Here is a 27,730-nt window from a genome sequence, read left to right as displayed (position 1 = left end):
ACCAGGGATAATGGCACATGTAATAGTGTCTCTGAGGAGCCTGGGAGAGCAGAGGCTGACATAAGGTGGCTACAACAGTAATTTTCATGATGGGGCTCGTTGGGGAATACACAGGGTGCTCTCTGAACACTTTGCAACTGCGGCAAGGAAGCATTAATGTATTTGTTCTGACCCTCTGCTTCACCATGAAATTCAAATACTCATGCGTAGAGTTATGATGAAACTGGTTTGAAAAAAACTGCCTCAAACATTCAAAAACAAAAACAGTTTTATAAAGGAAAATACATAAACATAATAAACAATAGATTCAGATAACAGTTTGGCACAAGAATACTCCCACAAACCTATCTAGATGGCTCATAATCAAAGTAGAGTCTCTGTTGTCCTGCCCTACATCCTTCCATAGTGTAATCCAGTGCAGTGGTCCCAAGTGAAGCTCCTAGCATTGAATCTTATTATAGACACCACATTGTCCAATTATCACTGCTAACCACATCCTCTGAGCACAGAACTCCAGAGGGCCCGCCACCTCAGGGAGGCTGGATGGTTCTGATGCTCTACATACCTGCAGCGCTGTTGTATCTTCAGTTTACCATGACGATGTGGGTGACATCAGTAAGTGAAAATATAATGTATTTAAATAATTTTAAAAAACATCACAGTTGGTCAAAATCAAAGTCAAAATCTTCATTGTGTTTGCTAAGACTCGCTGATGGTCAGAGATCATATTTCTCATATTTTATCTTCGATTCATTGGCTCCTTAAGAAATCCAGAATAGAATTTCAGATTCTCCTTCTCACATCCCTTAATAATCAGCTCCATCAAAAATCAGATCTGATTGGTCCATATGTTCCTAACAAAGCACTTCTCTCTCTGACTGCAGGTTTACTGCTGGTTCCCAGAATTCCTGATAGTAGAATGGCAGGCAGATCTGTAGTTCAAGCTCCTCTGCTGTAGAACCAGCTCCCAGTTTCAGTCTGTGAGACAGACAGCCACTTTTTCTCACTTTCTTCTTCTCCTGCTTTACTTTAATCAACATCAGAAATCATCCTGTATCAGTACATCAGTTTCTTCCTGTGCATTCTGCTATATCTTCTCAAATCTCCAGTCATTTTGTGTCAGAGGTCGCTTGAAATGAGCCCGGTTCTGGTTCTGCTGGAGTTTTCTTTCTATTAAAGATGGGTTTTTCCTCTCCGCTGTCATTCCATGCATGCTTGCTGTAAAGTCAATGATGGAGCAAAACACAAGCGCTACATGCTGGTCCAGTAGAAGTCGATGCTGCAGGTCAGGGACTCCAGGCTCTGCTGGGTTTTCTTAGATACAAACATTTTAATCTACTTTAAATAATTAATTGAGTATACTGTTTGATAACTATAATCAGTTGGAATGTATATATGACTGAATTCAAATTATTTTTTATAAAGTGCCTTAAGATGAATTGTTAATAACTGACTTAGTCTAAAAAGTGAAAAATGGAACAGCCAGGGTTAAAATTATTCATGAGTTATTTTCCATCAGAACATACATTAAAATCATCTGGTTTCCAGAAATACATTTTTTCTTAGTTTTGTACTTTGGTAAACGTTTGCAGGTAGTTATGTCAAATCCAAAACAAAACTGAAAAAGAACGAGTCAGTATCGTGGAGTCAAAGAGAAAATAACACCTTCTAACTCAGAAGTTACTTTATTTAACGTCTGCTTCAACATTTACCACATCCGTTTCTCCCATCCGAGGAGACTGAGCTTCACTCGGTTAGGAAATGTCATGTTTTACTACCATCTACTGGATGATAGCAGTACAGAGAAAACCTAAACTGAATACATTTACGGCTATCACTTTGACAGATCCTTCTTCCATTTTTAGCTCATGTTAGATGTGTAGACATTTCTGTATTTTCAGTATCTTTGGCATGTCTGTGTTCTTTCCTACTGTAATTTGCTCAGTTATTTCAGGGCTCAATATTGGACAAATCGACAAGAAGTCGGGAGATTTTGACTTACTTGGAAACCTCTGAATATTTTGTGTTGGTTAACTGCACATAGACAAAGAAATAGATTAAATAATGTGTAGAATGGTGTGTAAAGTGTTGATAGTCATGTTTTATTAGTTTAAAGAGTTGATGTGTTGATGTTTTAAGGAAGGCAAGAAGTTTTTGATTAATTGGGCATTTTAGTTCCTTAATGGAACATAGAAGGCTCATGGAATTTGTTCCTCTCTCTGTTAGAGGAAAATCTGTCCTATGAGACGAAACACTGTTACAAGACAGCTAGGGGACCCAGCAGCAATAACTAAACTTAGGGGTGAAAAGCATGTTCACTGTGACTGTGGATATTTGAACTGACATGATTATGCATGTATTTCATAGCTTCGTGATAGTCATGTTGGAAAAGCCTGTTTTCGCACTCTCGCCAAAGAAGATGGAAGAAACAATGATTGTTGGGACAAATAAATTAACAGAATTTCAGCTGAATAAAATGCTCATATCTGATTCTTTAGCAGCAACTTTTCTAGTTCCAAAGTCTTCACTTCGCTAACATTTAGCAGTGCCTGGCCACACAAAATGTTTGAACAGGTGGGTTTTATTTCTTCTTTCAAAAGTTACAGTCTCATAGCTTATCAGTTTATTTAAGCAACGAACAATCAACATATAACTTTATGAAAAATATGTTGGTAAATTCTTGGTGGAGCTTCAGTACCTTACAAAGCAACTTGTCTTCCCCTACATCTCTGACTTCATCCATCTGAAAGAGCTAAATAGCTCTGCTAATTACCATAAGTAATTAAAATAACAATAATATAATAATTTATAATAATAAAAGTAATAAAGGCATCTTTGCGAAAAAAGAGGATACAATTACTAAGTTTAGGATATTGCTTAGATCTATAAAAGCAGGAATTGGTCTGTTGACCTGAACCCTGGCTATAGAGCTGAGCTCAACCTGCTGAGGTTCATCGTGCTTTACTAACACCCAGAATATCTACACTGAGGATTTCTGCTGCTTTGCCATGTTTAAAAAAAACAACAAAAAAACGTGAAAACATTTTACAGGATTTTGTTGCAATTCATTTAATGTGAAAGTAAGTTGGGTAAAAGAAAATGTTCTGAGTATTTGTGTGCTTTTTTTGTTGCTTGACGAAAATAAATTCAGTCTTAATCCTTTTCACACTTAAATGAATTTAAGTACATACTCAGTCAATGAATGATGGTTTAATAAAAATTAAAACAAGAAAACCTACAAACTTGAACTAGAATTACTCATTTATAGAGCCACACAACCAACGTGGAAAAAGTACAGTAGACTATTTATGCAGATGGATTTTCTGTCAAATGAACATCACATCCTGCTGCCTGTCCCAATGAGCTGCTGGTGGCAAGAAAGATGGAAAGAAGTAAAATATGTGAGTAGAAATGTTCACATTTCACTTAAACACGCACATGCAGTGCCTTCCAAAACAATTAATAATCTTCATATTTAGGAACCAATCATGAACTTCAATGTATTTTGGGGTGAGCTGATGTGATTGACCAATACAATTATGGTATAATGATAATATGGAAGTACAACAACACGGCAACAAACATGATTTTAAAGATAATTTTACACAAAAGAAAAAAATAATCCTGGAAGGTTTGCTTGCAACTGCCTTTAGAAGAACCTTTTGGCTGCAGTTCCAGCTGCACAGCTGCAGGGGTACGTCTCATTCCTCTTTGCAAATCAATACAAACTGAGTCAGATTGGATGGGAAGCATCTGAGAAGATAAATGTTCAAGTCTTGCCACAGATTCTCAATTAGATTTAGATCTGAACTTTTACTGGTCCATTGTAATACCAAAATCTGCTTTCACCGAAACCATTTTATTGATTCTAGCTGTATGTTGACCTGCTGGAAGATGAACCTCCATCCAAGGTTTGAGTGGCAACGATGCCTTGGCCCATGGTGATGTGCAATGTCAGCTCACTGGGCCCAGATTTCCTATTACGGCCCATGAAGTGAGGATCTTATTCTGCATGTTTGCTTTGTGCCCTTCATGGCTTGTTGAAAACTACCAGCAGGATTTCTTATGCCATTCTTTCATCAGAAGCTTTTTCTGGACATTATTCTGTAAATGCCAGTCTGGGGAGCTCAGGTGTGACAGCTGTGCTGATTCTCACACCAGAGCTGTTAATCTCTCCTGCTTATCATAGATCTGTTGGCTACTTCTTTGGTTTAGGTGGATGACCAATTATTGGACCCTACTTTAACCTCTAGAACCCGACGGACCCACCAGTGGGTCCGTCGGGTTCTAGAGGTTAATGCACTCCAAATCAGAGCAGGGCCTCAAAGGGTTAAACTTCTGTTCAACTTTCTCGCTGACCTGTCTGCAGTGGCTCTTGGTCTAACTGATACCGTTTTGTTCACTAATGCTCTGTAACAAACCTCAGAGGCCTTCATAAAACACCTGTTTTTTTAAGAGTCAGTTAACTGAGTGTTAAGTGACTCTTAACTGTCAGTTGCAACATGACAAAATGTGAAGAGGTTTAGATAATGTGAATACTTTTGTAAGGCACTGATTTCTGTCACAACATCAAGAATTTAGAAGGTGTTGGTTCCGATGTTCATATTTACTTCACAGATCTTCCCAGTGCCAACAAAAGTATACAGTAGCGGGGTGGTCAAAAGGAGTATATAATGGGAAAGTGGTTGCCCATGAGAATTTCCATAAAACACCTCCACCCACAATTATCTCAGGCTTAACTTAAGACAAACATTAAATAATTTTGTGTTTGTTGGTTGGTCTTTTCTTTGCTGCTAGAATGCTTCTTGGCAATAAATTATGTACTGTTGGGGAGCCAGTTTGTTGGTGGTATTGTGGCACATTTGTAAGGAAAATGTGTTTGTAGTTTGAGCAGCAGGCCCTTGTTTGATAAATTGTTAGATAACTAAAATGTCTTGTCTCTTACTCAACAATCAGCCAATTCAATAAATGACACCAGAGATTGACAGAGATCACCTGTTCAGCCATCCAAAGTCTCAGCTCTGTTGCACAAGAGAAATAACGAAGACTTTTCAGTGGTTTAAGATCTATTGCCAAGAAACATTATCTCAAAATAAACAATAAACCCAAAAAATGTCCTTCATTTCTATTAAGAATATACTGATTTTTTGTAATGTGCTAGACTCTAAGCAGTGTAAATTAGTATGCACAACATTTACAGGAAGAAGATAAAGACAGGGAAATTGGAATGGAGGCCGAGTCAACTCTCAGAAGAAAGCTCACAGCTGTCAGATTTCTGAGGTGTCAGTGAATGTTGAGTCACATCTGCTGAATGTAACAGTGCAACAACACATTCATATGTGTACATTAAAGAAGCAATAACATTAGAAATATTGCAGACCTGACACCATTTTTGTGAATGTTGAACACTGTGATTTATCTTGTTCAAAAAACCAAACAGTCTCTGGACAAGGCCAGAGTCCAGCTGGAGGTTAGAGACTATCTGCTTCCAAGCAGAAAGGAAGTAGTTATAAATACTGTGGTTTGCAGAACCTGCTTGTTTCCGCAGTAACCCAAATGCACACAGCAGCCTCAACATATATAGTGAATTTTGGAACTAATCATTGATATTTTAGAAGTTACACAGTGATTTCTGTTTGGTTGCAAATGTGATTTCTGTGGAACCTTTTTAGAAGGTCAATCTACTCTCTGACTGCACAGTTAAACTTCAGACTGATTGAGCTGATGGAAATGAAGATCATATCTCTACAAGATATGATCACTTGTAGAGATCAGTGGTATCAGGGGAGTGAGAGTCTTTGGAGAGAGAGGTACAGCTATCCTCACAGGCAGAAGTCAAAGCTGAGGTCAGATTTGGCCATCTTCTGTCTGTAATAAGCATCAAATGTCTCATTCATGGACACAGTGAAGACATCCCTCCACACACCCACACGACCTGCAGAGAGAGGAGAAAAGGTTAGGACCAAATTCACTAGACTGTGTGTGATCACAGTTTAGTTACACTGATCTAGCTGTAGTGTGAGAGCAGCTGTCCTTGGCAGTTACTCAGCTTACCTGATGTGACGTGACATGACATAGATCAGAGCAACAGGTCAGACACCAGATTTCAACTCACTGAATGAAAAGATGAGAAAACAATAGGAAAACAGAAAAAGGAGAAGTAAAATGAATGGCAACTCAAAAATAAAAAATATATATATTTGCACAAGGACAAATGGCTTAAACTAAAACAGACTGGGTAGGTGGTTCAAAATGGACTACATGGTGCAAGTCAAACATGTGCCCACAAGAGGGTGCAACAGCCTCTCAAAGGGAGTCGGAGAGCAATTTTAGGAATTCAGTGAACTGGCTTGAAACCAGGAGGTCCTCCAGTCCTCCAGAGCCACTGTCCTGTTCCAACACACTGGAACCAAGATGGCTGAATTCCCTCAATGGCATTTAGTCTGATTAGGCCTGATAACAAGCAGCTCCTTTGGTTCAAGTGTGATGGAGAAGGTAACTGGATACAAACACATCTGACTTAAACTGAAGTCTGAGGGAACTTATGTATCACTAGTCTGAAGACCCTGTATTCATAAATCTGTTCTAGAACTTTTGATTTGGTGAAAGTTTACTCATCCCTGATGGACTGTCACACTGTAAAAGATGAACGTAGGGGGTTATTACATTAACAAAAGAATATCATGTACTGTTAACTAAATAATTTCATGTTTCAAACAAAAACGTGATACAATCATGTTGGATAAACAAGAAATTTAGCAACTTCACGTTTATGAAATTTAATCATGTTCAGATAACATGATTCATTATAGTCAGACTGATCTTGTGCTGAAGCTGAGTGAGATCACAGGATATCAAGCAAGTTCACATGAGACAATCGTTTTTGTCTCAACTTGAATAACGTATTCAAGTTGAGATAACGTGATTCAATTTAGTCAGATTCATTTCCCTCCGAAGAGGGTCTAGCGAGATCAGGGGATCACGAGAGATTATACGACATAACTGTTTTGCACCTGGGAAGACTTCAAAGCGGTTTTTGTTACACATTGAACTATAGATATTTCTTTTTCTCTGCAGGGCACTATTGGCATTTAAGAACTGCACTGTAACTGTGCAGTTTTTAAATGAACTGATACAGTGCATTTAAGCACTGTAAAAAAAGTATAAAAAAAAAAACACTTTTAAAAAAAAATGTCTTTGAATTAACGTAATTAAATCATGGAAAGGATTTCCACACAATTAAATAGCTTTCTTTCAGCATGAAGCATGTTTGTTGACCTAACCTAATTTTCATGAGTTGGATCAACTTAATAAGTAGTGTGAAGGTATCACTGTAACATAAGTTGGTTTCTCCAGCGTGCTGTGGTGGCGCAGGGTTTTAGCACACTACACATTTGGAGGCCTTAGTCCTCGACGCAAATGTTGCTAGTTCGACTCCTGGTCCTGGCAACCTTTTCCATGTCCTCACCCTGTCTGCCTGTCTCAGAAAAATACGAGCCACTGGCGCCGCAAAAAAACTCTTTGGAGAGAAAAAAAAATGTTGGTTTCAACTAAATTGCCTTTAATCTTAGTCAAGTAAATTATTTGGTCCAAAGCATTGCAAATTATTTGGGCTGGTTCTTTTAAATTACATTGGGTCTAACTATAGTAAATGAGTTGAACCAACCTTAATAAATTTAATTGAGCTAACACATTTGCTTTAACTTGGAATAACCATAATAAATTAAGTTTAGCCAACACTTAGTACACTGAAAAAAGTGATTTTGGAGAGTGGTAAATATGATCTATACAAATCATATGAAATTTAATTAATTTTTTCAGTCAGCCAAGAAATTACAAAATAATGGGTAAATTCTACACATGCTACCCATTCGTTAACATTAAAAACCACTACATAGGAAAATACAGTAAAATATACCCCCGAATCTTAAGTCCGGTGCTCCAACGTTGCGCATGCGTCAAACCGCGTTTTTGAATGAGCGGGACAGGAAACTGCATCCTTTACCAACGAACCGTGAGCTGAAGGTAAGCTATTTGTGAATAATACCGCGAAGGCAAATTGTAATATTTGAAATGATGAGATATTACACTTCACTTATATTCGATGTGCAGCTGTGTAACATGCCATTACTTGAAATCAAAGTTTGAATCTGTCCCTGGCGCCACCATGGCTGTTAACTGTCTGGACAACTGCAGGTACGTTGCAATGAAATGTGTTCGGCTGTTCGCGGTGTGCTTTTTACAAGATTAGCCAGCATGCATGACTGTGTCTGACCGCTGGTTTTAAGGTTATAGTCAACGCCAGTTTTTTGTAATATATTGAATGGGCTGATGTTTAGGCAACACATAGACTGTAGAGGGGATAGTTCAGCTTTTGCCGAGTGTGGTTAAGGTATAATGGTCATTAAGTATCTGCAGGTCTCTGCTCCCACATCACGCTGCACCGAGACACAGGCGGTTGTTGTTTACCCGTTAGCTCCGTTAGCTCCCTCAACATGGCTGCTAGAGTCGGTCTCCGCCGCGGTCTGTTTAAAAACATAATAATTCGCTCTCCAGATTACCTGCATGCATGTGTACTTGTGTCTCTGTTGTTAAAGTTTAGCGTTACTTCTCAGAGTTTTATTTTTACAATCGGGACTCTAAAGACTCATGTAAATATGACGTGTCGCACGTCTTTTCCGGTCAGTCGTCATGGAAACAGGACGCTCATCCAGCGTGCTGGATGTGGACCAGAGTGGAAACAAACATGGTGTAAAATGAAAACAAAGTACCACTGTATCCCGCCTTTATGTGTGTAAACACCCACTGTTGCTGCACCAAAAAATTTTAAAGGAATTGTGTGTTCAAGTAAAACATTTTAGAATTGATTTTATATTATCTTGGGTATTGTTAAAACGTCAGTGCTTAATAAATGTTTTCAGAATCTTGTAATATTGTTTATGAAACATATTACATCTATCATCTATAATAATGACAATCAAAGATTACTTATTCAAATCTCTACTGAACTAAATCTCCTTTTATTTCTTTGGCAGAAGAATATTGAAGCAAACCTATTCAAATAATCTGATAAACTATTAACAACCTGTCTCAACTTATTTTCTTTCTCTGTCTCTGCAGCTGAGGAAGCACACATCAAACAGCAATGGCAGTCCAGTTAAGAGTCATTTTACAAGAACACAGCATTAAGAAGTTGACACTTCCAACAGGAATTCCCAATACAGTAGACGATCTTGTTTCCATAATTACTAAAACTTTCCAATTGCATGGGGAATATGGACTACTATACCAAGACAAAGACTTTGACAATCAGTTTTTCAGTGTCACCTCAACTGCTGACTTGTATGACAAGGCCACTGTTAAAATGATCCTAAAAGAGCCTAACATCACCCTTGACCTACACCCAATATTTGAATCAGGACCATCATCTACATTGAGCTCTTTGAGTTCTGTGAGCACCCATCCTGCAAGTACTCCTGAAACAAACATCTGCCCTGAAGATCATGATGCATCCTCACAGGTGTCCGACTCCACATCGTCAGGTTCCAGCGACACCATTATTCTGCCTGATTCATGTCGCCTTCCTGCATGGCCAGTGCCATTTCAAGTACCTGAGTTTTCCAGAGACATACAACTAATCCTTGCAGAGGCAAACAACTCATATCATGCCACTGGAAGACACTTCATGGATGCCAGAGTTAAATCAGCAATAATGCAAGAAATGTTTAAAGAAAGGTGGCCAGCATTATTCATTGAAGCTCAGGTGAGAATGTATTTATAATTTTTCCTTCCCATCAAGAAAATGTATGTGATTACTATGAGATCTGGTCTGTCATTTAAAATTTTATTTTTGTCCTTTTATTTCCTAGATCAAGGAAGAGTTCAGATGTATCACGACAGTTTCTTTGGAGGAGACATTCATGCTAAAGCTTGATGAGTACACACCAGGTCTTATGCAGCTTATGCGTGCTAAAGGAGGGGCTGCTGGTTCCAAGATGCACCCTCTGTTGGACACTTTAAATGACGTATGTTATTTTACTTTTTTTTCACAAATATGTCATTATTGATATACGTGAATTAAAAGTGAATTAATTTGTAAAGAATTGCTTTGTTGTGCACAAAGTTGAGCTCCTTACCAACTTAAACTACCCTTTGGTTTTTAAGCAATTCGGTCTTAGTGTATGCAATTCTCTCCCCACTCTCCACTAACAGTCTTTTCACTACATTGTATCTCCCTACAGACACAGAGCATTGAGGAAAAAAGGGATGCAGTTGTCTGCTGCCTCATTAACTACCTTGGTGAAAGACAAGAAGATCTTTTCCATGACTGCCAGGTATGTCATTGATAACAGATGATTGATTAACTCAAGGGATCCTCTCCTCTCCACTCCTTTCCTCTTTCTCCCCTTTTCCTATTATCTTCTGATCACTCCCCTCTGCTCTCCTTTAGATAAGTTGAAATGTATTGAAACAGCATCTTCAATAAAATTAAAAATGTGTATCTTTTTTGTTTCTTTCTTTTTAACATGTAGGAATGTGAGGACTACACAGACAAAACAATGAAGGTGATCGTGATGCACAACATCATGGCTGAGGAGGATCCATCAGATGTCGATTGTGATTGAGGGAAACCAAGTGATGGAAGGATGTGGAAGGCGAACAAAGGCATGTGTACTGCTGATGGGACTGATATATGCCCTCAACCTTGACTATCCAAAGCAGCTCAAGAACACATTTGAAGCTTTTCAAAAACTCTTTTTGGAACTTGATGGGGAAAAACTACTGAAGAAGGACCACAGCCTCAAAAACAAGCTCATGCAATAGACATACATTTTCCCTCTTGTTCCAAGAGGAACTTTTTTCTGGACAGAGAGTTTTAATGGAGTATAGTTTTATATTTTTGTTCTCTTCCCTCCTCTGCTCCACACACAGACACAGAAATATATGTACAGATGGATACACAAGTATGTTGCAGCCTCTCTCAGCCCACTCCATTGTTCTCTGATTTCTCCACATTGACAGAAATGGAAAAGCAATAGAAACTGGCCAGTCTGGTCAATACCACTGACTGAATCCTGAAGAATTTTGAACTCACCCTCTTTCCCTCCCCATTTGTTTGTTTCTTTTATTCTCATCTTGTCTCTGAGAGTGAGAGCAAACACAGAAACTAAAGGATGTTGATTTTCTGATCTGTCTTTATCCAGATGTTTGATACTGTACACACAGAAACAATCTTGTAGAGTTTGTGTGTGGGTTTTGTGGCTTTTAAAATAGAGTAAGGGGCCTCTGAAAGTGTTGTTTGCATTGACCAATTATCCAGAAAGAACATTTGAAGCCTTTAGCTTAGTGAGTTATAAAACGGGTTTATTCATTGAAATGTGTGAAGGTGTGTACTGCACTTTATTCATTTTTGGATAATTTAGTGTATCATTGCTGCATATAAACAAGGCAGTTCAGTTATTTGTTGTGTATAAATACACCTGCAGATTGCAGATTTGCTCAGTCACTGTTGTGTGAGGCTGAAGAAACACAAGTAAGAGTTTAGATACAAGAAAATCTTCATGTGATTGGACATCCCTTGCACCTCTGCTCTGATCACCTCACTTCTCCTTTTCTCTGATCTACTCCTTTATTATTGAGCAGTCTGGATGTCCTAAAACAAGGATATGTTTTATTGCCCAACATTACTGAAACAGCATTTGAAGTTGTTAGGTTATAACACAGGTTCATTATTTGAAATGTTGTGGGACATTGTTGTGCTGCAGTTTATTCTGTGTTTTTGTTTTTGATGACTTTATGTATTAAAAACATTGAGAAGGTGTATGATCTGAATGTCTTTTTTGGGGGTACATTTTACCTTCTCTGAATAAGTAATGGTTATTAACTGATTTTAATTAACTTTGATTTGTAATTATCAGGTATTACCTACTAGCAAACAAGAAATAGTTTTACCTAATTTAACTGAGTAAGTAGCTGTTGAATATATACATAAATATGAGGTAAATTTTACCCAATTTCTTTAAGTATTTCATATATTTTTTGTTCAGTTAATTTATACTCAATATATGGAATTGAATCTACCCCAACAGAGTAGATGCAAATTGTTACCTCACATTTATTAGGTAAATTCTATAGGTTACTTTTTTCAGTGTAGAATAACCATAATAACATAAGTTGAGCCAACTCATTTTATTTAAATTAGAATAACCATAATAACATAAGTTCAGCCAACATGTTTCATTTAGAATCAACCATAGAATAACCATAATAACATAAGTTGAGCCAACATAATTGCTTTACATTGGAATAACCTTAATAAATTAAGCTGACCTAACACATTTGCTTTAAATAGGAGTAACAGAATTACATGGTGCTGAAATAAAGCAAAGTAATCAGGTGGAAAACCTTTCCATGATTTTTTTATGTTCATCCAAAGAGTCATTTTTTTCAGTGCACTGTATAAAAACCACTACGCTAATATCCATGATGAAGGAAAAAGAAGCAAAAAATTTGAAGATATATTAAAGTTGGACAGCTTGCGTTAGTGTTGAAAGAACTCCATGTGGACGAAGTGAAATTAAAAAAGCTTTTATAGAAATGGTGCTGAGGAGTTAAACATTTCACATAACCAAAGGGATGAATTAAAGCTTGTCTTTAATTCATTCATTTGCGGATGATTTAAAGACTTATAAAGAGGTATAAATTACTGTTCAACATTTGCTAATGCAAACTGATTTGTCTGAATTTATCTGAGAGAAAAGTTCTAAGAATTGTTTTTTTGTTTGGGTTTGTAAATGAACATCCACTGATGGTTGAGCTGATTGGGCATCTATATTTACTCTGAACTGCATGATGGGATTCAGGGAGTTTTTGTAAACTTTGGATGAACATAATGTTGTAAGTTTAACTGTTGGGATCAATATGATGACAGGAGCTCAGAATGTTGGAAAATCACTGACATTTCTGGAAGAAATTCTACACATTCTCTTGTAAACGTATTTACTTCCCTCCTCCCCTTTGAATATTTTTCATACCTGTACTTTACAATCATGATGCTTTTAATTGGTGCTTCATTGGAAAGAGGAAATAACATTATTAATGATTTTCAAAATGTTTGAATTGTATTCCTTCTTAAGGTAATTCTCTAATAGCTTTGAATTTTGTTACCCTTTTTTTGCAAAACAGTCTGAGCTCAGACAGATTGGATGGACTGTCGGCTCTTTTCCTTGGTCTTCATGATGCTGTTTGTTCACTAATGTTCTCTACAGAACCTCTGTGGCCACAAACAGAGCATCTGCATCAGATAATTAGATGCAGTAGGTAAAACGATGACTTCTGAAGCCAAGCCTTCCTACGTAGTTCTGTTTGATTCTCATCTCCCGCAGTCCTCCATTTAGGATTTCTTCCATCAAACTCAAGTTCTCAATTTTGGGAACAATAACAATGTCTTTATTTTTGAATCAATTTTCATAAAGCCAAGCTACTAAGATGACCAAAGGTATTTTAGAATTACTATTCTGTTTGGGTATTTTAAAAGTTGACTATATTTATCTAGTGAGACTTGTTATTTGTTGCCTTGTCTTTAGCGCTCTTTGACAAAAACTTGTCTGCTGGAAATTTTGCTAAAAATGTAATAAATAATCATTAAAGATACAGTACTGACTGGTTTACCAGTTGAATGCCTGCAGTGACTTTAACAATATGGTAAACTGCACATTCAAACATGGTGGAATCACAGTGAACCAGGTAGAAATTTAAAAAGAAACAGGGAAATCTTAAAATAAGATTTGAGAGGATTTGATAACCCCTCTTAAAACAAATCTAACACAGGCTCTTAAAACAAATCTAAGTAAAGTAATGTTTAAAAACAAGTTGAGAACTTTAAGAGGCCGTCTGTTGCAAGCTCACTCACAGCTAGAGATAGACAGCGCCTCAGATTTGCAGCATTGCTCAATCAGTTGGTTGCAATTTTCCACCAGAACTTCCAGCTGGGTTTTATCACAGGAAACACAGAGGAACCGGGCCAGATCCTCCACCATCGTCCCCAGATTCTGGAAAGGGAATACAAACCACAGCATCACATTGGAGCAGCAGTTAGCTCTGTGCACAAAGCTAACTGCAACCTCCAAACATTCAGATGGTTTCACTACCTCTTTGACAGTAGGTCAGGTTTTTACACTCAGACACAAAACAGTTTTGTTTGAACAAATCTGTCATGTTGGGACAGTAAAATATATCAACATAATCTGTCTCTATCACAGTTTAAGTTTACATATACATGTATCGTAAAAGGCCATTTTGACTTGGAGTCACTTTGTTAGCTCAGGATGAACTTTCTACTAAAGAGGTTTTCAACAATAAATACAAGAAACTGATTCTGTACTAAAAATATATATGTGTATGAATTCTTTTTTTTTCTTTTGTATTTCAAAACAATATTTTCACTCATAAATTGAACATTTGACATTCATTTTGTTCCTCATTCATTTCTCTGCTCAGCCACAGAACAGCTGTAATGCTCACTTCACATAAAATCACCAGGAAGAACATTTACTACACTGGAAGAGATTTGAAGCAATAAAAGGTCAAGCCCTGATTGTTGCTTGACAGCATCTCTGAGTAATGCAGAAAACACTGATATCATGTTACATAACATGTAACAGGTTGGAAGCTGATATAGCTGAGCTGCATTTGATGTTTTCATTTAGAGTGGTGCCAAGACAGATTTTGCTCGTATTTTTTCATTTATTCCTCCTCTTATTGTAAATCCTGTGGAAGGGAGAAGATCCAGGATGATACAAAGTCAAATAGTTAATCACTTCAGTAGGCTAGAGAGTGTTTCATGATCCTGAAATGTTTTCATGTTATGTTTTCTTCTCATCTCCTCTTGGGGCGCCTGCTGTGTTGCTCACTCACTTATTCCCAACCAAACCTCAGCATAACAGGACCTGTTTTCTCATAAATTATATCAATTTCAACTCCATTTATATGTAACTTTACATTATTATAGAGCCAATTATTAGACAATTATATATATATATATATATATATATATATATATATATATATATATATATATATATATATTATTTTTTTAAATTAAACTTATTATAATCAAGTACGTTATCAATTTCTACAATCAACAGCACAAACAAAAATCAAATAAATTACAAGTCTGGGGAAAGTGACTATAGGGAGCTGAGGCAAACTGTGCTTTATCCCTCCTCCTCTCATCCCAACCAGTCACATGACTTCTGCTAGTTCTGTTGAACTGTTGGATGGAGCTTGGTAAGGGTGAACTGCCTCTTCTTTTCATATTAATTTTTCTCCTGTTTATTTAGGGAGGTAAATCGATATAATTTGGTTTGCTTGTTTTTTGTTAGCTTAAATGGGCTGAAACTCGATAGATTATTTTTGTTTGCTTTGGTATTATAGTTCATCCTGAAGTTGTCATGATGTGACAGCTTCAGGATGTGTAAATGGAGAAGACAAAATATTACCTTGAACATGTCTTCATATTTCAGGAAGAGGACATTGGAGTCCAAACGATGCTCCCAAAATTCCTGAACATGTTCAAACCAGGAACCATAAGCCACTGCCAGATGAAATAAAGAAAACATTAGAGTATGCTAAAAATCTAAATGAAAAAAGCATAAAGAAAGTCATATTAATTAATCCTTTTGAGATTGAAAGGTTCTTACATTTATCATTCATGAAGCGCCGACAGAATTCCTGAAAAGTTCCACGGTAGCTCATGGTCCTGAGAGAGCGGTGAAACTGATAATAGGACACCACCAAGTCTTTAGGGTTTCTGGCCATGTAGATAACCTGAGGGGTCCAGTCCCATGGACAATAACAATCTTATGTCATTACCAAGAATTGGTTTGTTGTGATGCTGAAACCCTAACTTAACACAAATAACTGAAGTAACTTAAATTTATGAAAAAGTTATTGTCACTCGTTTCTATCAATTAAATAACTCAGAAACACATTCTTGAAGTAATAGCACAGTTTTTTTTAAGTGTAGCACGAGATCTGGAGCATTTTAAGGGGGATATATAATGCAAAATCTCCTTTTGTAGTCTGTCCTTTGAGTGAAAAAAACGTTAATGTATTATTTTCCTATGCAGCATAAATATCTTTATATTCTTTTCGGGTTATTATTTTGAGTCTGTTCATTTCTCTCTATTGCCTATAACATTTTTCTTGTCTCTGAAAAATGACCGTGCTAAATACAGTCATAACTTCCTGCTAATCAGTTCTGTGAATTCACCAGTTTTTGTTGTTTTGCAGTCCAAGTTCATGTGAACGCAAAGTTGCAAATAGACAAGTCAAAATATTCAGTTCTAGGATGTATTAACGCACACGAATCCTTACATCATCCCCAAGCATAATGTAAGGATTCGTGTGCAGAGGTTGCACTAGACTTTAATGTTGTCCGTCATTTTGATGGACAGCATTAAAAAAATTGGTCGTATACTATTTTTACTCGTCAAAATATAATCATATTATTATCGGCTATTCCTGAGCACCACTCTCCTTCTGGGTGTGAGATGGTAATGCCTATTTGTTAAAACCACAGGATGAGTTAAGTTTAATTCTTCGCAGCGCTGAACCGCGTCCACATTAGTTGTGAAGCAGATTGAGCATGTTACAGTTTAAGTAACTTCTGCACTTTTGTTTATTTCCTCAAGATAAACTGGGCTCTTCTATATATATCTTAACACAGCATTGCATTCTCTTTATTTTATTTTTTCTGTTCTGTATGTATTCGTTACATACAGAACAGAACATACTAGTTTTCTGTTCACATCTTTAATAAAATTTGGAATAAAAAGCTTTTCTGCTGGTAGATAATTGTATCGCTGTTATCAGACTATAAAAATGGCCGAATGGGGTGGAACGCCCTGCACCCTGTCGCATTCGTTTTAAAAAGACCACAGCAAAACCAGTTCCTCTGAAACACCTCAGAACAGGTAAATGAGGAGCCTGGAGCTGTAATAAGGAGGAATTCAGATCAAATCATTGCAGTCACATGGCAGTGTTACGGTCCTACTTCATATAGACCATAGGAGAATGATTCAAATTCAAATTCAAAAATATTGATCCTAAAGGGAAATTAAATGTTGTGGTAACTCAACAACATATGAGTTTGACATAAAAAAGCATGATATGTCCGCTTTAAGTAATGAGTAGATGACAGATATGATTTTGATGTCTTTTAGTTGAGTTTTTTTAGTTGGAAATTTATATTTTGGGCTAATTACACAGTTGATCCACTGTTGTTTGCTGTTGTAGCAGCATTCCTTTCTTTAGTATGATGTGCTTTAGTTCCTCATAATCCTCCATCTAAAGATGAGGTATGGCATAGCGGTGGCGTATCATCAGTGAATCTGTGATCGATTTCACTGGTCAGTTGAAGAAATCTGTGGACTTGCATTCACCTGAATTACTTCAGCCTGGCTCCACATAGTTGCACCTCCTCAGCCTGGTTGGGTCTTTATGAAACTGATAGTCAGGATGAACTGATGCTATGTGAAGCCTGGCTTTGTCTCTTATCCTGGATTTCTTAATCCTACTTTTGTCAAACAGCCCTCTGGTTCATGTCAACCTAGTTAAATAGTGAAAGCCCAATGTGATCAGCAGCTGATGTGCAATAAATTAAGCAGTTTGCAAATGTTATTTTTAATATCAGGTCTAACTTCCCCCTTAAAATGGTTTTCTCAAATTGCTTGAATTCCACTAACTTATTAGTTTTTACAGTGTATTAAACCGAACCTCTGTAGGATAATGTAGCTGGGCCCAGTCACATTGATGGGAAAAGTACAAGATCCAATATACTTTGGAAGATCAAAGTCCTGAGGCAGAGTCATACTCTAAAAAACTCATACTCATAAACTCAAGGCATATTCTGATGATAGCAGAAGACCAAATTGTTGAACTAACATCTTTGAGATACCGAATCACACATGGTATGACATGCACTGACCTTGGCCTCTCCATTGTGCATAGCTGTAGGGAGAAATCGGTAGGGAAGATGGCTTTTTATCAATCGAGGGGAGGTCAGCTCCTGTAGAACAGAAACAATCATTTCAGCAATTTAGAATCAAAGATTAAAATGTCTTGAGGTTTGCAAAGTTTTGTTGTTGGTTAATGTGGGGTGCCAAATATAGGTTCCCAGAGCCAAAACGGGCCCTTGGAATTATTTTTTGGCCCTCCAACTTCAAACCAGGAATGGTACAAACTTAGAAACTGCTACATATAATACAGACTACTTATCTTATTCATTTCCAAACTTTTATTTTTATTATTTCACATTAACTAGGAGACTGACCTAAACACTGTTCAAGGTGCTGAGGACAGATTAAACAATTTTTCTGCAAAAAAGGAGAAATAAATTACCCTAAAAATTGGTTTAAAAAATTGGTTAGACACACAGTCCTTCAGCCTCACAAACTGTGGTCTGTCTGTCAGGTACTTATAGATGCACCCAGGTGATTGTTGAGGCCTCCACCTCCATCTGTGTCTTCTGGAGTTTCTGACAAAGCAGATCAGGCTGAATTGTGTTAAATTCCCTGGAGAAATCAAAGGACGTGATCCTCACAGTGCTGCCTGCTTTGACCAGATGACAGTGGGTTTGTCGCAAAACCGTATGACGGCACCTTGAACTCCAACTTCATGGTGATAAGCAAACTGCAGGGGTCCTGATATGAGCTTGCCTGCTTATTCAGGTGGGCCAACAGGAGTCTCTCCAGAACCTTCATGACCTTCCTTTATTATTTAAAATTTTTTAAAAATAACAATGTCATTGCAAAAATAATAGCATAACATATGTTAAATATCCTGGATTTATGCCCTATGTCTCGTCCTGAGCCTCTCTGTCCTGCAGACAGCTGCTCCTCATATGGCTGCTCTGGTGATGCCTCATCCTTTACTGATTCCTGGATGCCGAGTATTGCAGGCTTTCTCCCGTTCTTGCAGCTCTCGGTGACAAGTTTCCTCATATGAAGTCCAACAAAGATCGATCTAAGTATACAACTATTGTAACCTTAAAAAGGTTCTCATTGAATGCTGATCAGATGTTGTACCTGTATGACATCCAGCCCAGGCTGGGGGTATTCTATGACAGGTAGCTGCTCATCGATGTTCATAAGGCCAATCTCATCAGGGTCTGCTCCCTGACTCACTAGAAACACAACTTCCTGTAGCAGACTGGTTCCTACATGAAGAGACAGAAGAACCAGGACATGAGGGACATACAGACAGTGCTTCCACATGAAGGATCTGACCTTTTTAAATGTTGTAAACTCATTCAAATCTAACTTCAAAAGGTAAATTAAACACTGTTCACCATGTTATTTATTAAGCAAAGATGAAGCCAAAATGGACACATTTTCTCTCTTTCTACTATAAATATATTGTTGGAATATTGAATGAATAATCAAAAAATAAGAAAAGTATATTTTTAGAACAACAATGTTCAATTCCCACTTGGGGATTCTGATGTCTGGAGCTTCAGTCTGTCGTGTTGGTTTCTGGGTGAGGATTCAAAAAAAGCTTCTTTTACATCTCCAAGAGACAAGACCACAATATTCTGTGAGTCTTGCCTGGATTGGGAAGATGGGACGTCTTCCTGAAGCCAGGTGAGGAGAACTGGCTGCAGCCAGCCAAACACACACACACACACACACACACACACACACACACACACACACGCACACCCCCACACATCAACACAAACACACAGTTGTGTAATAACAGAATAAAGTGACTCACATGCAATATGCTGACACACTGTAAGTTCTGTGTAAGGGGGCAACTGTGGCCCTATGGTAGAGTAGTTGTCTTGCAATCAGAAGGATGTAGGTTCAATTCCAGCTTCCTCCTGCCACATGTCAATGTGCCTCTGGGCAAGGCACTTAATCCCAAATTGCCTACCTATTGGTGTATAAATGTGTGTTTGTGTTTGTGAGTGCCACTGGGCGAATGTGACTCTAGTGTAAAGTGCTTTGAGTGGTCAAAATGACTGTAAAAGCGCTATATAAGTTCAGTCTGTTTACAGTGAACCTGTCCTTTTTACCCATTCAAGGAATTTCTGTGAAACATGGTTCAAAATTATAAGTGGAAAATTTGCCCATTGGCACAGTTCCCTGAACATACAGGGAAACAGAAAGCTGAAATTATGTCAACAATCTAAATCCTTTTCTAATTATATCATCAAAAACTGACAATGTTCTGCAGATTCAGGCATATGTAGAAAGCCACCTGTCTTAATCACAATAAAATAAACAAATCATTAAGATGTACTTACATAAACAAAGATAAATACTTATGTTATGAGTAGTATAGAACCTTAAGTTGATTTGCTTTAGTGTACTGGCTACAGCAAAAGTCAGAACAAGTCTACTCAAGGGCATAATGAGTTCTTTACAGATTCTTTACAGAATCTGTAAAGAATTCTGTAAAGAATTCTGTAAATTCTGTTTTATTTCCAGAGGAAATAAAAAATGGAAGACGATATGGTCATTTGAATGTTGGCACTGTCTAATCTATCTTTCTGAGAAAACAGCTTTCAAAGTTTTCCCCAAACTTGCTTTGCAACCGGGGGAATCCACAACTATAGATGTGTGAAGAGACCATATGCTGAGTATTTCCACTGCCCAAAACAACAATGCCTGCTGGCTCACATTACTCTGGAAATCAGCTGAATTCAATCACAAAGTTTACTATTTTAAAAACTCCAAAACTGCTACAAAAGGCATGGGGCTGTTTCTTTATATATTTAACTAGTATATTCTGCAGAAAAGTGAAAAACGTCTCTCAGAAATGTATGTCTTTTTCTTCTTTTTCTCTGTTGTGCTCAGCTGATTTGTTCCCACTTTTGTATTTTGACCATAATTTTATTCACTCTGGAATTTTAAATTCTTGATATTGAGAGCTGCTTTGACCAGAGATTCCTGTTTGTTAGCTCAGACGTCAGTAGTTACAAGACCTTTCAAAGCAATCTGTGAGAATTAGTCATGAGCAATAAATAATTACAGAAACAGTATCTGTAGGAATGAGGGAGAATTCATTTAGGGGCTGATAGCAGACGCCTCTCTTTATCCTGTTATCTTATGAACTGCTGGACATAAGCAGTTCTCCCCACATTAAACTGACTGAGAACAAATTTCTTTTTATCATATCAGCTTTGCACATGAGGTCACAGACTCATTTAACCTTTGGAATAAGGTGCAGCCTATACGACTCCATATACAGATCTCTCGTCATTTATTCTTTAGTAGTGTTGTAAAAACAAAAACTAAACTAAACAAAAAGACAGGATGTTCGAAGTTTAAGTGTCTGAATGCTTTTGGTTCATACGCTATAAAGCAGTGGTCCCCAAACCCCGGGCTGCGAACCGGTACCGGGCTGTGGACCAATTGGTACCGGGCCGCGCAAGAAAGAATTAAATATTTCCGTTTTATGTATTATTTGAGTCTGGAGGATCTTTGATTTTGAAAATACTTTAACCGTATTCTCTCTGTTATGTCTTGCGCGCCATTATTGAGCCCACAAGCAGCAAAATGAGTAAGAAATAGATCAGATGTATTTGGAAAATTTCTTTGCAAAGGGGAAAGGCCCAGAGAAGAGACAGAAGAATGGATTTATCCCACGCCATACGTGATTCCCACATTCCAAGCTCTCTCTGCATGAAGCTTCAAACTGCTTTGCCACTAGAGACCAAGCACCCTGTGCATAAGCAACATTTCAGGTGTCATTGTCTTTCATCACTCCCAGATGGGACCGTCTCATTGCAGAGAAACAAGCTCAGGGCTCCCATTAGTCGTTATCGTGAGCTAAAATTTTCACGAAAGTAGAATGTTCGTTTTTGTGGCGCATCTATATCTTATTTTGAAGGGATATGTAAACGTTACCATAGCGACCAGAGTCAGAGAGCGTTAGGGCAGTGATCGAGTCTAGAAAAACATTCAGCCACTTCTATCTTGGATTTTCTTTATGACCCAAATCCTGCTCCCTCCTACACCTGAGCTGATCCATGGAAAACATACCAAGCTCTCCAGATGGGTTCCAGACATTAGAGCTCAGTGTATGTGTGTGTGCGTGTGCGTGTGTGCGTGTGTGTGCGGGTGTGTGTGTGTGTGTGTGCGTGTGTGTGTTCCTAACTGCTCTCATATGGTAAATCAACAGTACTCTCTCTCTTCTTCTGGTTATAAAATATTGGTATTACTAATGGCTAAGACAGTCACAAGTTAGCTGATGGCATCAGAAAGCTCTGCAGCTCTGCCCAAACACGGGGTTGGTCATGTGTTTGTTACTTATCTCAGGACAAGATGCGAGACAGGCTCACTAACACTACAACTGATGCACAAAGTGACACAAAAGCATGAAACATGGAGCTTGGTTAAATAAACAACGTTATCACATAACTATAACAGAGTGGATGGAAAACTGTAGAAAAGTTGTTGAGTTCAACAAGTTCTGTCCAAGCACATATTGGAATGTCTTGAACTATAACCCACACATGTCACACTTATGAAACTTATGTTTTTGAAATCTCTTCTCAGAATGATCTGCCCTCTACTTTTGCCCTGGAGACCTAAATAAATGCCAGAAACATCTGAGACCAAGAAAAACAGCTTGGATTTTATTTCTTTGAACTCTCTGTCTCTGTTCTGTTGCGTAATAGAACACTGGGTATATTTCTTCATTTTTGGTCTTTTATTCAATAGACTGGCGTAAATACAGGATTAGACCAGTCTAAGCATTAATTCAAAGTTTGAGTCAGAGTCAATGTCAACTTTCATGCAAAAATTTTCAAATTGTTAATTACAACTCTGCCCTTACAAAAAAATCCCACGAAAATCACATGTGATCACATGTGGATCACGTGACTTTCACATGTGATCACATGTGGTTCACACAAATTTTACATGTGAATCATGTGAATCACATGTGAAAGCACATGAATACGTGTGATTTTGGAACGTTTCGTGGTAAAATTACATGTGATTCACATGTGAAAATCATGTTTTCACATGTGATTTTCATGTGATTCACATGTGATCACATGTGGAAATGTGTGAATCGCATGTGGAAATGTGTGATTCACATGTGAATCACATGTGATTTTACCACGAAACGTTCCAAAATCACACGTATTCATGTGCTTTCACATGTGATTCACATGATTCACATGTAAAATTTGTGTGAACCACATGTGATCATATCTGAAAGTCACATGTGAAAGGCACATTTGATTTTCGTGGGATTTTTTTGTAAGGGTGCTCGAAAACAATCTGGCTTCTAGCACAGTCTGGGCTTTCTCCCATTGACTCAGGTTCTCTATGGTTGATTTTTGACTGGGCCAATCAGGAAACAGAAGGAGAAATTGTGAACGATTACGTTGATTTTCTGCTCTGTTTTAGAATTATAGTCTAGCTGTAGTTTTAGTGACGGCAGAGGAGGAGGTAAACAAAGCCGTTCAGTCCATGTTGCTCAAACTTCCAAATATTGACTTAACATTAACACTCGCCTCGATTGGATCGGCTCTTCTCTCTTCACAGTGGAGGATGTTTGTTTACAGCGCAGGGAATTTCTGGTTAGCTTCATAGCATTGAACTGGAATATTGCATAATTCACAGGAAAACGTTCATTAGAGTTCATGCCTCCTGGAAGCAATGGCTTCTTTATAGCCGCCAAGTGTCCAGACCCTCTGGACGAAGCAAACTGTAGAACAAGGAGCTGGTTTTCTACTTATGATTACTGTGTAATATTTCTATGTTAAAATCTTGTACAGTATACAGAAATTATCAGTCAACCTCAGGAGTCAGCATCCAGTGTACTGTTGCCTGCAGGAAGTAAACCTGTATATATTATTCTATAAAGGACTTTATAACTGAACACTGTGTCATGGAGAACTTTGACTAATTAAGTTCAGTTTAAACTTTTGAGCCTGATTCTGACAGTTTTATCTTCCTGGTGAACCTTTTTATCTTCCTGGTTATTGTAAAGCCAGCAAGCCTCCTGAAGTTTTCAGTCTAACTTAGATGACTTCTGTTTCTGCTGAACCATTTTTGTGTAGTTTAGGCCCAGGGCCACCTCAGTATTGGAATGGGTCCCTGGGCCCCAGGTTGACAATCCCTCTCACATAGTAATTTTGTCCTATGTATTTCTCAAAAACAATGTTCAACAACAATTTTTTTGAAGAAATTTACAACTTTAAAGCAACTGAAAAAAAATCAGAAAATATTATTATGAAGTATATACAACTTTTATGTCAAAAGTTTTCTATTATAGTTTTTTTTACATGATGATCTGTTTTGCTTTGGGTGTACTTCATTTATTTGCTTTTCTTGTGCAGTCCTTTCTCAGATGGTTGTGCTTTGGCCTAAGATGAAGAGGCACATATTCTTCAAATATTAGTCAATTTGAAGAATTCAGATAAACAGAAAACAAAAAATTGGATAAACAAAAAATTCAACAACTTCACGTTTATGAAATTTAATCATGTTGAGATAACATGATTCATTATAGTCAGACTGATATAGTGCTAAAGCCAAGTGAGATCACAGGATATCACGCGAGTTCACGTAAGACAATTGTTTTTGTCTCAACTTGAATAACATATTCAAGTTGCGATAACGTGATTCAATTTAGTCAGATTCATTTCCCTTAGAAGAGGGTCTAGCGAGATCAGGGGATCACGAGAGATTATACGACATAAGTGTTTTGCGCCTGGGAAAACTTCAAAGCGGTTTTAGTTACACATTGAACTATAGATATTTGTTTTTCTCTGCAGGGCACTATTGGCATTTAAGAACTGCACTGAAACAGTTCTTAAATTTCTTTCAGCATTTAAGAAAAGTCTTTGAATTAACGTAATTAAATCATGGAAAGGATTTTCACACAATTAAATAGCTTTCTTTCAGCATGAAGCATGTTTGTTGAGCTAACTTAATTTTAATGAGTTGGATCAACTTAATAAGTAGCGTGAAGGTATCACTGTAACATAAGTTGATTTCTCCAGCGTGCTGTGGTGGCACAGGGGTTTAGCACACTGTATGTTTGGAGGCCTTAGTCCTCGACGCAGACGTTGCTGGTTCGACTCCCGGTCTTGGTGACCTTTGCCATGTCCTCACACTGTCTCAAATAAAATATGAGCCACTAGTGCTGCAAAAACTCTTCGGAGAAGTGGAAAAAGAAAGTTGGTTTCAACTAAATTGCCATTGATCTTAGTAAAGTAAATTATTTGGTCCAAAGCATTGCAAATTAGTTGGGCTTTTAAATTACATTGGGTCCAACTATAGTAAATGAGTTGAATCAACCTTAATAAATTCTATTGAGCCAACACATTTGCTTTAAATCGAAATAACTGTAATAAATTAAGTTGGGCCTACACTTAATAGAATAACCATAATAACATAAGTTGAGCCAAGTCATTTTATTTAAATTAGAAATAACCATAATATATTAAGTTGAGCCAACACGTTTGATTTAGAATCAACCATAGAATAACCATAATAACATAAGTTGAGCCAACACAATTGCTTTACATTGGAATAACCTTAATAAATTAAGTTGACCTAACAGATTTGCTTTAAATAGGAGTAACAGAATTACATGGTGCTGAAATAAAGCAAATTAATCAGGTGGAAAACCTTTCCATGATTTTTTTAGGTTCATCCAAAGAGGTATTTTTTTCAGTGTATAAGGCAGGCTTGGTTAGGCTTTATGTTTTGGATCATTACCGGTATCCTACAGAGGACAGAATGATGACATACTTTAGAATTTGGTGAGACTCCAGCTGATTTTTTCTTAAATTTTCCCAGTATTTCTAAGAATCTCTGCACCCTGTGCTCTGACCAGTCAGTTTATCAGGGAAACCATTCACCTTTCTTGTTCTGTTCACCACACACCTACCGTTCCTCTGTGGCTGTCTGCTCTGCAGCCCACACCCTGTACAGCTTGACATGTAAACACCGACCAGCTCAGCTGTGTGGCTGAACTGGATGACACGGACCACAGGAGAAGATGTAGGCTGTAAAGCATTGCAACCAGAGTTTAATCCGTTTATGTGATGTGACTCACTCACTTGCTGGCAGGTGATTATGAAACAACCTGCAGACTGTAAAATGCTATGAGAGGACTCTAAGACCCATTTCTGCTGCACATGTGGATAAAAACAGATAAGAGCAGATTTACAACTTACATTGTAAGTCATAGTTGTGACAAAACGACATTACAACCATTTATGTGCGCTGTTATTTTTAAGCTCTGACAACATTACATAAATGAAGCTGCAGAGCCAGCCCAACAATAAGTTAAAGCAGCAACAACCACCGTGCAGGAGGTTTGTTTACCTGATTTCGGGTAGGTAACGATCCATATGTCGCTACTTCTCAGGGAGAAGTTGGATATGTCCTCCATCTTCCCTCTGCAGAAGGGCGGCAGCCGCACTCCGTCAAACTCGAAGTATTTACTCTCAAACTCGATCGGTGTGCTCGGCGTGTCTGCCTCGCTCTCGGCCATTCTTGCAACTCTCCACCAGCGCAAGGTGGACAACACGCGCTCGCCCACGCGAACTGTTTCCGTTAGAAAAGGGGAGGATGAGCCGCTGTGGTGAAGGTGAAGATGATGATAATAATGATGGTGGTGGCAGGACGGGCCTTAAAGGATGTAGAGCCTGGCGCTGGATGCGGGCAGCGAGGTGACCCAAGCAGCGAGAGGTGACGTAATGCGCGTCCCCGAGAACCAGCATCAGGACCAAGCTAGCTACGAGTCAGGACGTGCGCGCGCACGTCTTCTTACTAAACGTAAGAAACGGCTAATTTAGGGGTTAGCTGTGTGAACCCCTAAGTCCACACAGCTAAAGTTTGATCACCTGAAAGTCTGCACAGCCCTGATGAGGCCAGCTTTTCTCCTCGTAGTTTTCAGATTGTGAAACATCTCTGACCCGCAGACCTCTTCAGGCGACCCACAACATATGCGTTGGATTTGGTTCTGGACTTTGGATAGGCCTCACCAAACCTTTCTCTCTGGAAGTTTTTTTATTATTATTATTTGAATGTATCCCTGAAAACACTGTGACACAAAAATATTGTCTTAGGATTTTAACGTACTAAGATGTGTGGTCAAAATGAAGCTATTCTATATATTATTAAAACCTCAGTGTTCATTTATTGTTTTATATAAAGGTACTGCTGAAGTAAACAACAAGTTTGGTTCCATTAATGCAAAATATATTCTGTCAAGTTTCTTTAGAACAAAAAATTCTGTTTTCCAATCCTATGTGTTGGTCCAGAAGGATGGAGACTCTGGCAGGAAGTCTCCATAGAGACACAATGTTTGACTACAGCACACCCGCGAAAAAAACTTATGTTACAGTGATACTTTCGCACTACTTATTAAGTTGATTTAACTCAAGAAAATTAAGTTAACTCAACAAACATGCTTCATGCTGACAGAAAGCTATTTAATCGTGTGGAAATCCATTCCATGATTTAATTACGTTAATTCAAAGAAAAGTGTTTAAAAAAAAAAAAAAAAAAAATGACTTTTTTTACAGTTCTTAAATGCACTGTATCAGTACACTAAAGAATTGCACTCTTACAATGCAGTTCTTAAATGCCAATAGTGCCCTGCAGAGAAAAACAAATATTTATAGTTTAATGTGTAACTAAAAACGCTTTGAAGTTTTCCCAGGCGCAAAACAATTATGTCGCATAAT

The 27,730-nt window shown here is 37.8% G+C and overlaps 2 protein-coding genes across 3 annotated transcripts; one reads left to right on the top strand and one right to left on the bottom strand.

Annotated features, from left to right (window-relative positions):
* Nucleotides 1-4,308: 4,308 nt before the first annotated feature.
* sult4a1 (sulfotransferase family 4A, member 1) lies at nucleotides 4,309-26,728 on the bottom strand. 2 transcript variants are annotated; one of them, XR_006369734.1, is made up of 8 exons: nucleotides 26,364-26,728; nucleotides 19,089-19,219; nucleotides 17,990-18,070; nucleotides 15,702-15,828; nucleotides 15,501-15,595; nucleotides 13,913-14,051; nucleotides 6,055-6,114; nucleotides 4,309-5,935 (listed from the first exon to the last, which is right to left on the bottom strand). XR_006369734.1 is itself a non-coding variant. In XM_044107596.1 (7 exons), the coding sequence occupies exons 1-7, from the start codon at nucleotides 26,530-26,532 to the stop codon at nucleotides 5,823-5,825; spliced, it is 855 nt and encodes a 284-aa protein (XP_043963531.1). In that variant the 5' UTR covers nucleotides 26,533-26,728; the 3' UTR covers nucleotides 4,309-5,822. The 2 variants fall into 2 exon arrangements, 1 of the variants encoding a protein (XP_043963531.1); XM_044107596.1 differs by lacking the exon at nucleotides 6,055-6,114.
* Nucleotides 8,983-11,799, top strand: LOC122826086. Its single transcript, XM_044107595.1, has 4 exons — nucleotides 8,983-9,763; nucleotides 9,870-10,025; nucleotides 10,242-10,334; nucleotides 10,533-11,799. Exons 1-4 carry the CDS (start codon nucleotides 9,146-9,148, stop codon nucleotides 10,623-10,625), a joined length of 960 nt encoding a protein of 319 aa, XP_043963530.1. The 5' UTR covers nucleotides 8,983-9,145; the 3' UTR covers nucleotides 10,626-11,799.
* Nucleotides 26,729-27,730: the final 1,002 nt, after the last annotated feature.

This window comes from Gambusia affinis, linkage group LG23 (assembly GCF_019740435.1).
Source record: "Gambusia affinis linkage group LG23, SWU_Gaff_1.0, whole genome shotgun sequence".
Lineage (NCBI taxonomy): Eukaryota > Metazoa > Chordata > Actinopteri > Cyprinodontiformes > Poeciliidae > Gambusia > Gambusia affinis.
Note: the sequence above shows the minus strand (reverse complement) of the source record. Positions and strands in the feature narration are given on the sequence as shown.

Bases quoted from the DNA above. Each gene is read 5' to 3' on its own strand.
- LOC122826086 (XM_044107595.1), top strand. From the start codon at position 9,146: ATGGCAGTCCAGTTAAGAGTCATTTTACAAGAACACAGCATTAAGAAG. The intron at 9,764-9,869 runs GTGAGAATGTAT...TTTATTTCCTAG, and splicing joins CATTATTCATTGAAGCTCAG to ATCAAGGAAGAGTTCAGATG. The intron at 10,026-10,241 runs GTATGTTATTTT...ATCTCCCTACAG, and splicing joins TGTTGGACACTTTAAATGAC to ACACAGAGCATTGAGGAAAA.
- sult4a1 (XM_044107596.1), bottom strand. From the start codon at position 26,532: ATGGCCGAGAGCGAGGCAGACACGCCGAGCACACCGATCGAGTTTGAG. The intron at 15,596-15,701 runs GTAAGAACCTTT...TTCATCTGGCAG, and splicing joins GCGCTTCATGAATGATAAAT to TGGCTTATGGTTCCTGGTTT. The intron at 5,936-13,912 runs GTGAGTGAGCTT...CTCTCTCTGCAG, and splicing joins GGCGCTGTCTATCTCTAGCT to GTCGTGTGGGTGTGTGGAGG.